The sequence below is a fragment of the Physella acuta genome, unplaced genomic scaffold (assembly GCF_028476545.2).
Source record: "Physella acuta isolate Inbredline_101_S28 unplaced genomic scaffold, ASM2847654v3 ptg000689l, whole genome shotgun sequence".
Taxonomy (NCBI): Eukaryota; Metazoa; Mollusca; class Gastropoda; family Physidae; genus Physella; species Physella acuta.
In genome coordinates, this window is record NW_026732208.1 from 248,960 (window position 1) to 260,284 (window position 11,325).

Below are 11,325 nucleotides of genomic sequence, written 5' to 3' on the forward strand. Positions count from 1 at the left end.
AACTTTTGTCTTATGTGTCAACTGCTAACTCTGACTTTGTGTAAACTGATGCCAAGTTTATCACACAGCCCACTAAATACATCCTTTGATAAAGATGAAATCTGGTGCATATACATTACTTGTTTTCAATGATATTTCAATAATTCTTCAAACTTTTTTAACATCCCACTTTTATACAGTAAACATTTTAAACACAAAACTAAGTGTATTTACACAACTATCAACTGACATTCAAATATAGATAGTGTAATGTCAATGTTTTTTAAAATACATACACAAATTTAGTAGATACACACATTGTGTGGAAAAGTATTTTTTAAAGTTTACCTTGATATGATTGTATGGATGAAAAAAAATTTCTCTCACTAAGCACGTTTTGTTTGTCTAAATTAAAGGTTGACATTGTTGGACTAAGAAAAGCAATTTTAGTGATTCTCAACATTCCTAAACTATTTTCAACTAAGCTGAATTTTCATTGAAAGTTTTTTTCATGTATATATTATATTTTTATAAAGACTTTCACATCACAAACTGCTGGCTGTTTTAGTGTTTATAAACTTTGTAATTTTTTATTTTTTAAAATCTTTCATTGATGTTATATTCTGTGTGATGATCTGTTTATGGATGCTGTTTTGAACCGTTTCTTGTACACAGTGATAGTTACATAAATTCCACCAACTTAAGCTGTGTCAGGTGTTTCAAGTGCTGAGGGTTTTTTACTGCTGGTTGTAGGTTAAGCAGTGCCCAGGTTGTGAATGCTTCTCCTTCATTGCCAGCTTGTAGTTTCAAATTTCTTCCTTTTTTTTCTTTATTTTATTCCAGTTTCTATTAGTTTCAAGCATTACTATTGAAACTTTTTTGAATAACTGCATAATTATTGTATCCACCAATTCAGCAATTTTTTTTATACATTAATGCCTTGTTACTATGAGCATTTAGGATTAAACGAAAGTAATTATCTGTGATGAAATAATCATTTCTTTTCTGTATTATTACGTTCCAGTCTGTCAATTTAAGAATTAAGATTCCATCTGTATTAGTCATGACTGTTGCTAACATGAATGTTTCTCTTAAAAATCTGGCCTTAAAAAGATATTCCATCCATGTTTAGATTCCCTGTTTTCACTTCCTATGCATTCCTTACAACCTGTAGTCACACACAAGATGCTGCTGGTTTGAACCTTTTCTCATAGACTGCCTCAATTCTTGTTGAATGTTGTTTACTGTTTTGTACTGCTGAAAAAGTCTTAGAAGATAATGAACCCATATGTTTGAGGTCTAGATCAGTCTGGATTTGTTGAAATTACTTGAAACTATTTAGTATATATATTTTTTGTATACAGCTATTGTTTTTAAGATAAACATTGAATTGTTAGTGTTGAAAGGGTTTACTGAACCTTCTACAGTTCTACCAGTAGCTAATACAGAGGTTAAGAACTGTGGATTGATGTTGGATGGTTTTTGTAGACATTGTGGATGATGTAATCAGGTTCTTGTAAACATTGTGGGTTAATGTTATAAGGTGGTCAAAGCCTTGGTGGATCAATACTCCATTCTTCTAGCATTCATGGATCATTACAGAAGACCCTGAAAACTAAGTTCAAGCAATAAGAGAAAGCCAGGTTTGATCACATTGAACTTTACTGTTGTTTTTACCAATATCATTGTATGAGGACATTCTTTGAAATATTAAAAAAAATGTTTTTTAAAGAAAATGATCTTTATAATTGCATTGAAAGAAAAATATTTTTTAGAACACAAGCCTCTAAGATTTTAATTGAAAATATTTATAAATTCTTATTTTTTAATTTTACATTTCTAAAGTTGAGAAAAAAATCTAACATCCTGTAGCTTTCAAACCTGAATCACATAGATCTAGTATTAGCTCACCGATTGATAATGTAAATAAAAACTACAAGTTCTGTAGAGCATGAATGACCTTGAAACAATGGCAAAATAAATTGTGTTTTTATTAAAGAAGAAGATTAACTTCAATTTATTTCTAATAATTATTGGTTTTCCTTTGAAGAACATTTTTAAATCAAAATATTCAGAATAATTTTAAAAATGCATTTATGTTTTGATTACTAAGATTACATATTTTGTTATGGTTTGATTACCAAGTTTACATAATTATTTTATCACGTGATGTGTCATTTCCATTGATACCTTTTTTCTTTTTATGTAAGCTTCCTAGAAAACTTTCTTGTGATGTTTGCTTCTTGGAGATATTTTTTTGTATTTACTGTTCATTTTTTGTCCTTCATATTTAAGGCAAGTACTTATTTAATTTTTTTATGGGAAAGGTGATATTGTAAGCATGTATATATGGACAGTACTGTTGTTGAAATATGTTCCGTTTGTGTGTTTCAAAATTCTTGTTTCATTTTTTTACTATTATTTATTCTTGAGATTAGCGATGTTCTAAATTATATTAAATCAAAGATTTATCCATCATAATCAATAATGCTACAATTTTCATCCAAAGTATTTTTTATATCTCCTTTGCTTTTGTAATGCATTGAGTATTTGCTGTCTGGATTAGGTTTATTTGTCTTAAGTTCCTTCATGAACCAATGATGAGTTTGTTGTGACATTGAAATGTAATAATTCAGGTTTCAGTAAGTTTTAGTAGGCTCTATGCATTTTACTCTGTCAATTGAAACCTCTCTATATATTTTATTAATGTAGAAGAGTACAGATAACATGTTCATTTATTCTCTTGTTTATTTTTGACTTCGTGTGAGAAAAACATTTGCAATAATATGGTTATAATTTAAATTTTAATCTAAATTATTTTTAATGATCAACTGAGATAAATTAATGCACTTTAGAAAAAGAAAGCCCTTTCATAAATAAGAATTATTTTTTTTAAATGTTAGATTTTTGAAAATGCCTTTGGAATTTTTAAGTTATTGTTAAAATGTGTAAGCATTGACATGACATTATAGTGATGTTGCTGATTTGTTGTAGTCCTTCTAAAACCTAAATTGTAATCTTTTCAGTAGATCATCATCAAACAAAATATTTGTAGATTTATTCACAATTTGAGAGCTAGACTAGTGAAACTGAGATAGTTGACTGTAGTATTGTCTCACTGTTGACATATCACCTGTCTTGTGTTCCTGATCAGTCTGTGTTTCCCCTCATCACTTTATTCATATGATTGTATCCAGAAGAGAAAATTATTTTTGCCTGAGTGTTTTTTTTTTCTAATAAAGCCTTAAGGAACAAAAATTTGAGTTTTATTATTCTGGTGTCTTATTTTTTATTCACTCAAACTGATAAAAATATTTAAGTTGCAAAAGTTTAACATATATCTGGTATTGTTTGAAAGCTCAATTTTTCCCTTTTCTAAAATATTGCATTATCTGTTTGCTATAACCATTACACGAACAGTATAAAAGCTTTAAACACTAAAACATTTGGGGTTTTTACTTATATATTTCCATAGTTCAGATGTTTTTATCTGCTAAGCACAATGTGCAAACTTATAATAAATGAAGCCTGTGTAGGTTACAGACAAGTCAGCACTTTTGGATGTCAGAGTGCTTCTTCTGCATGTTGAGTTGAAACACTGGTAAAAAGTTTAAACAGATCTGACGATTGTACACGTTCAGCCATATTGTAGGTTTTGTAAGCAATGATCACCTTCAGCAAAAGCAACAAAAAATACACGTGGGCTTGATGAGACGCTTGCAGGCAATACATTGCGTGTTTTTTCAGACAGCATTACACAACTGAAAGCTAGCAACAAAAATGTGCCAGACAACTTATCAACTGGGGGAAAAAATCAATGCAATGTTACCAAGAGGACAACAACTAAATGCAACTCTACTGTCACCCAGATAAAACTAAGTAAATGCTCATTACATTGCCACACATAGATAACATCATCATCGATCCACCCCACTACATACAATATAAAAGGAAAATCATCAAAACAATCAGTTACAAATGCCTAGGGTTAACTGTTGATCACAATCTTGCCTTATCTGACTGAATTCAATTACCTAACATTAAAAACTCTGTGAATTAAATGAGTAAATTAGTTTTTTTATATTCATTCAGTCTATGATGTGTCTTTTTTCTGGTACTTCATAACTAAATAGCATCCGCTCTTAACAATACAAAAAATTCTCATAAAACGGGTTGCTGGTTTATCAAATAGTAGGCAATAGATTCTTTCCTTAACGCTGAAATCTTTCCAATGGAGAAACTAATATACTCTATGGCAACTTTTATTCAACTTTCCCAAGGACAGCTTTACTTACTCAGGTGCACCAATCAATGAAACAATTTCATAAAATATATTTCAAACCAACCTAACTAATCTAAACTGAGTTATCACAAAAATCTCTCTCTCTTCTAAACTTATTTCAATACATATCCTAACTTTGTAAATATTAACATCTCTTTTCTAGATTTTAAATGTCTTCTTTTAAAAACTAAATGTAATGATAAGTATCATGATGAATGCACTGTTTGAAATCAATCAAAAAGTCAAGAAAGTTGACAATGTTTATTATGATGTTTTATAACAACACAAAAGCATTTTCAAAGCCAAAACCAACAAATAAATAAAATGTAATCTTACCATTTGAAAAGTTTCAAATGTTTTAAATCTCAAGAATGAAATTAATATTTGATAATAGATGCAGAAGGTAATGTAAAATTAAATGCAATCCTATAACAATTAAAAAAAATTATTTGAAATTTAAAATACTCATACTAACACTTATTTAACTGTGTAAGTCAAGCTATGATTTGCAATCAGAAAAATATTGTTTAAGCAAGTTTTATCTCTACTAAAAGAATCAAGATGAAATTCACAGCAATTTTCTAGCACACCATTTATTCAGAAACTTTTAATCATTTTATGTGAACGCACATAAGCACATGCACTAGATCTCAAATATAAATAATACAATACTAAAAATGTATATGTGTAGCATTTTTCAATTTTTAATAATAAAAATATAGTCTGATTGATATATATTAATTTTAATCAAGTCAATAAAATTCTAACTTTAAGATGGAAGTATAATATAAATACCTTTTAAGTTAAAAAAAAAAAAAACTCCAAATATAAACAAAATTCTTAAAAGTTTATGCTAAGTGTTTGTTGTATTATTTTGAAAATGTTAAGTTTTTTGAAAATGTTAAGTTAAATAAATTTTTCATCTAACACATTGCTTACAACATCAACAGTAATCAGTTAATGTTTTTGTATGAGCATTCACAGTTTAGCCCAAAACCTCTTTGTGACAGCAATTTCAAATTAAAACATGAAAACAGCAATCAAGAGAAAAAATTTTGATTTTCTTGAACTTTGGTTATTTAATCTTTTAGTTTCTTTTTTTTGGACTTTGTCTGGGATGGATTAGAAGCTTGAGGTTGTGAGGGTCCTCTTAATGGCCCTGCTCCATTTTGATCTCGCACTGGCTGCCAGTTAAGAGGCTTCTGTCTATACATACTCCAAGGTATTAGTGTTAACTGTAGAACATACATTTATGTTAGTTTAGACTAGGGAAACAAGAGAAATTTGTTTATAAGGCTAAAAATGTTTTATGATAAAAGTTAACTACCCAGCAGACACCTAAGATATTACAAAATTGTAAAATGAAGTAATCCATTATTTAATATACCTGGAAACATCATCAAAGATTAACCCAGTTATAGTATTATTAAGCTAATTAAAATATCTGAAAAACATCAGTCAGGTTCCAATTGGGTTCATTAAAAGACAAGAAAAAAGATTAAAGATGCATCTGTTGATGGCCAATATTCACCTAAAGAATAAAGATAACTGAAAACTATTTCAAGTTATTATAATTTATTATAAAGTTTTCAGACATTGATAAAAATAATTAAAGTTTATTATCCTCACATTAGAAAATAGATTATTAAAGACTTACCAGGGATGAAACTGCAACACCAGCAAATAATATGTACAGTGTTTGTGAAAATTGCTGAGTGATGTATCCCCAAACAAAACCAACAGCCTAAAAAAATAATTAAAGAAAAGTTATTTTTCTTAGACTAGACACACTAGTTTACAGGTGTGTGTTTGAAAAAAAGGGGGTGGGGGATAGTTTGGGCTTGAAAGAACTTTATTTTAAATTACTTCAAGAAAACATACATTGGAAATATTTTAAAATGGCATGGGAAATTAATCAATACTTTTAGTAAATTAAGATATAGACTTACAACTCCATTTTTAACAATACATTAAACATTTATTACTTACTGCAAATATAACAATAATTATCTGAAAATATCTTTCTGCCCTTTTTTGTCCATCAAAGTCCTGAGGAAAACAACAAAATGTTATATGAAACAATGTAATGTTATTAATGAAATAAAGCTACTAAAATCAATACCAACAACAGAAGTCCTACACATTTCAAACCCACTTAGTGAATTTTAAAAAGCTGTTGTTTTGTTTTTTACCTGATTCAGTGACCTCTACATATGAAGGGATAGTGTGGTCAGCACTTTGCCCAACCGCCTTCACTTCCCTAACATGAGTAAGGTACCCATTAGAGCTGGGTGGACTCAGGGACGTTATAGTTAGTTATACTGACTTCAACCTGATTTCAAACTCATGACTTTCAGGTTAGCAATGTTGTGCTCTACTGCTATGCCATGCCATTCCATAATGTTTTAAGAACACCCAAACCCCAAAACTGACTTCTTTGTTGATGGAAGCCATAGCTAGATGACCATTAAATTTAAAACATACTATTTCTTTTACAAGATAAAGTAATATAAAAATAAGGCCTTCGTAAAAATAAAGCCTGGTGAACAAGAATTAGGCCTACATAACTAAACAGGTGTAGACTAAGCTAACTCTGAAGAGTATTGATGAAGGGGTCCTACTGGCAAGGGTCATATTCAATGAGGCCATTGTGCAAGAGACTGAGCCTCTATGGGAACCTATTGGCAGAAGCCCTTTTGTCGGAAGCCTCAATTATGTGAGAATATATCATGATTCATGACGGGGTCCATAAATGATTAATCACTGACAAAGTAGATTTCACAGGCTCTTTTGCCTAGGCTGTTTTATCAGCACCCACATAATTTCACATATGGATGGGATGTCATTATTAATTATTGTATTCCTACATGTTAAATAATTAGTAAAGAAATAGATCTAGAATAGACTCTAGATCTACATATTTTAGTAATTATTAATTATTATAATGATATAGGCCTATATAATATATAGGCCCTATAGTGGCCTTTAGTCATATAGTGACATATAGTCATATAATTCATTTAAAATAGGAAGCAACAGTTGAGTTGTAGTACAGTCAGTTGTCACAGTACGGTTGAGTATGTACAGTAGTGTAGTGTACAGAGTACAGTAACAGTAGTTTACAGGTGTACACTGTTCAGAGTACAGTAACAGTAGTGACGTGTACATCAGTGTACATTGAACTACATACATTGTACTCAGTAGCGTAGCGAGGTCGGGTGTCACCCGGTGCGGCATTTAATGGTGTCACCCCCCCCCAGAGGCGTAGCAACCCTTCCCGGAGACAAACTTTCAATTTTCTATTTGCACCCCCCCCCCTCAAACTTTTGATTTGCACCCCCCCAACTCAAATTTTTCTCTATATATTTTGCTATTTTTTGCCTTGGTGTCACCCCCCTAAATGGTGTCACCCAGTGCGATCCGCACCCCCCGCCCTCGCTATGCCTCTGATTGTACTTATGTACTAACTAAAGTAAGCAATGACAGTCAGAGTACGTCAGTCAGTCGTACATTACGCTGGGTTACAGTTGGGCTACAGTTTAGATGAGTTTGGTTTACAGTGGTTTACACACACATCACACACTACACACACATTGAAAATTTGTAAATTTGACACAAACAACACAGATGTGGATGACAAGTCACAAATTAGAAACTTTTTACTACAAAGTACTACAAACTACAATTTACAAACCATATGTGTTGGAATGCTTTTTATTGACTCTGGCACAAAGGGTAGAATGTATTCCATTTTCTTCTAGATCTATAATCTACTACTCAACTGACTCAAGAGAAATCCCAGTTCTTTATAGAATCTAGATCTAGATTCTATATTTGGTGTAGTAAACTAAATAAAACTAGCCTTATCCTATTCAAAATATGGGCAACGTAGCAGTCCGTGTTTTTACCAAAATCACTTCAAAACAACCGTAACGCTTCCACATCTTTAAAATAAACGTTATTATAATAATGGTGCAGCAATATTTTAATATATTTAAAGTCGATCTAGATCTAGTTATATACATAAGTGTTATAACTACATTAATAAATTAAATTTAAGTCATATTAGGGGAAGGCCATCCATAAATGACGTCACGCTTTTTTTGACGATTAACCCCCACCCTTTCCGATAAACATCGTCACAAAAAACAGACCCCCTAACTAAAATGACGTCACACATCAGCCTCCGATCCTCTTCAAAATTACTGTTAAACTACTTTTGTTTTAAATTCTATTTCTTTCTAAAAAAAATTGACCAAGCTCGGTTAACATTTTCAAAAACCCATAATAACGGGGAAAAAATTCAGTATCAAAATTGTTATTTTAAAACCAAAAGTGTTACGAAGAGATGCCTGGAAGAAACTCTGATTGTAAAAAAAAAAGTGACGTTATTAATAAACAACACCCCCCCCCCCCCCCCCCATCGAGATAGTCGCAAATGGTGGCGTAAGGTAGGTAGCGGCCGCCCCGGTTACCGACCATTAGAAGGCGCCAAACGCGGTAGAAAAAATAATAATTAAAAACTCATTTTATAGTTGCAATATTGAATTATTTAAAATTACCTAATAATATCAATAAATCTTTTTACTATAAAATTAGCAAATTGCATAGAAGAGAGGTGCAATTAATTGCCTGTTTCGTATAATACTGCAATTTTTATAAATAGACCTACTAAACGAGTTAGCAATAGCATGGTAGAACACCACTGCTTCTACTTTAAATAACAATCTAAAACTGTAATATAATAATTTCAGAATTGTGTAAGAAATAACAACCACGAAAATTGAACCTTAAATTTTTCCGGCTCCCAAAAAGGGTATTATCTCAGCAACACTTTGTCAACTTGATTTTTGTAAAGCTCAAGCCCTACCAATCGCGTCCAGAGCTTCTTCCAGGCAGAGCCCCCCCCCCCCCCCCCCCCCCCGAAGTAAGTCTACCGCCCCCCCCCCCCCCCGAACGAAATGAAATTTATATAGAAAATATATACTTTTAACAGTGTCCACCCCCCCCCCCCCGAAGGAAGTCTACCGCCCCCCTCCCGAAAATTACAAGTCTCTCCCCCCCCCCCCCCCCCCCGAGAAAAAAGTCAGGAATAAACACTGATCGAGTCTTCCCCGTTTCTCTTTTGTACGCTCGCCTTTATGGTTTTTTGGTCTTCTCCAATCCCTCTCTCCCCATGGTTTCCACACCGCAGCCCCGCCGGCCCAGTCCTAGTGGTGTTATTACTGTCTTTCTGGGTGTGTTCACTATCCACCGCATTTTCCTTTCTCTTGTTTTGTTACTTTTCTCCGAGCCCTACAGTGAAACAGACTTCACAATTGTGCTGTGGATCCAGAGTTGTCTTGACAGTGAATTTAAATTCCACATTTATTTTGAAAGTTAAAAGAGTCTATCTATCAAAATTACTAATTCTAATTTGAATGTCCTGGAATTGGCATTGCTTTTTTTAATCTATAAAAAGTGTATATAATGAAAAGTACATTCTAGTAGGCCCTACATCGATATGCGCTGGGGCGGTCTTCTCTAAGCAACAAAAAAAAAAAAATCAGACATACATTATTAATATATATAGGAGCCGACCCGCGGCCAGTGTTTCTTGCAGACTTTTTTCTCCGGGGGGGGGGGGGGGGGATGTCACTTGAAATTTTCGGGGGGGGGGGGGGGGGGGGGCGGGGGCGGTAGACTTTCTTCGGGGGGCGGACACTGTTAAAAGTATATATTTTCTATATAAATTATATAAATTTCATTTCGTTCGGGGAGGGGGGGCGGTAAAAATGTTCGGGGGGGATGCCTGGAAGAAACTCTGCCCGCGGCGTATCATACGCCGCTATTTAGTTGTTTTGTTTTCTACTTTTCAGTAATTCATTTGTGAATTCAACAGTATCAATGCTGCACTGAAAATATTTGCTTTAAAACACTATCAGATGGTCGTTAAGGACGATAACCCCCTCATTTCCTCCACCACCACCCCCCTTGAAAGCAAACTCCTCTTAGTTACCTCCCCTAAGTTTAAAATAGTTTCTAACTACATTATCTGCCCCTATTAGCCGTCACTAAACCCGGCTCTACGATTGTAAACATTTAGCGTGAACCACAGCTCACCAGACCATGTGGGGATGGGGGTGGTAGGGAGCGCGCTTACAGCTTGGTGTTTTCTATCGTCTCCAAGAAGAGAATTAAATATATACGAGCCGACCCGCGGCATGTCATACGCCGCTATTTAGTTGTTTTATTTTCTACTTTTCAGTAATTCATAATTTGTGAATTCGACAGTACCAATGCTGCCACTGAAAATATTTGCCTTAAAACACTATCAGTAGGTCGTTAAGAACGATACTACCCCCCTCCTTTCCCCCAACCCCTACCCTACACCCCCCCCCCCCCCTTGAAAGCAGCCTCCTCTTAGTTACCTCCCCTAAGTTTAAAATCGTTTCAAACTAAATTATCTGCCCCTAATAGCCGTCACTAAACCCGGCTCTACGGTTGTAAACATTTTTAGCGTGAACCACAGCTCACCAGACCATGTAGGGGGTGGGGTGGTAGGGGGCGCGCTTACATCTTGTTTTCTGGGGTCATCCATAAATGACGTCACACTCGTAGGATGGAGGGGGGGGGGTCCGTAATTTTGTGACGATGTGTGATGAGAGGGAGAGGGGGGTTCAGATGTTGCGACGTCACACTTTTGCATTATAAAAAAGCAATGTTAGAAAACTAATTTTAGACGTTATTCCGCGTTTTAGATAACTGTTTTAATAAACTGTAATAGTTTAGACAAGATTTTAGAAAAATATCGATGTTTAAAAAATTCAACTGCAATTTTGAGGGGGTTTGTAGGTTGAGGTGTGACGTCATTTTAGGGGGGGGGGTCTGGCTTTTTGTGACGACGTGTGACGGAGGGGAGGGGGTAGGTAAAAATCGTCAAAAAAAAATCGTCATTTATCGATGACCCTATAGCGTCTCCAAGAAGATAATTATATATATATATATATATATATATATATATATATATATATATATATATATATATATATATATATATATATATATATATATATATATATATA

General features: G+C 33.4%; 1 protein-coding gene across 1 annotated transcript; it reads right to left on the reverse strand.

Moving 5' to 3' along the window:
- Positions 1-4,507: 4,507 nt before the first annotated feature.
- LOC131949321 (signal peptidase complex subunit 1) lies at positions 4,508-8,182 on the reverse strand. The gene is made up of 4 exons (XM_059311151.1): positions 7,956-8,182; positions 6,251-6,310; positions 5,919-6,005; positions 4,508-5,496 (listed from the first exon to the last, which is right to left on the reverse strand). Exons 1-4 carry the CDS (start codon positions 8,010-8,012, stop codon positions 5,341-5,343), a joined length of 360 nt encoding a protein of 119 aa, XP_059167134.1. The 5' UTR covers positions 8,013-8,182; the 3' UTR covers positions 4,508-5,340.
- Between the last annotated feature and the right edge of the window lie 3,143 nt (positions 8,183-11,325).

What these genes read in the sequence shown, in the direction of transcription:
- LOC131949321 (XM_059311151.1), bottom strand. Translation starts at nt 8,012, where the DNA reads ATGGAATACATTCTACCCTTTGTGCCAGAGTCAATAAAAAGCATTCCA. An exon ending in AAAGCATTCCAACACATATG is followed by an intron (nt 6,311 to 7,955) that starts GTTTGTAAATTG and finishes TGTTTTCCTCAG; the next exon opens with GACTTTGATGGACAAAAAAG. An exon ending in GTGTTGCAGTTTCATCCCTG is followed by an intron (nt 5,497 to 5,918) that starts GTAAGTCTTTAA and finishes TATGTTCTACAG; the next exon opens with TTAACACTAATACCTTGGAG.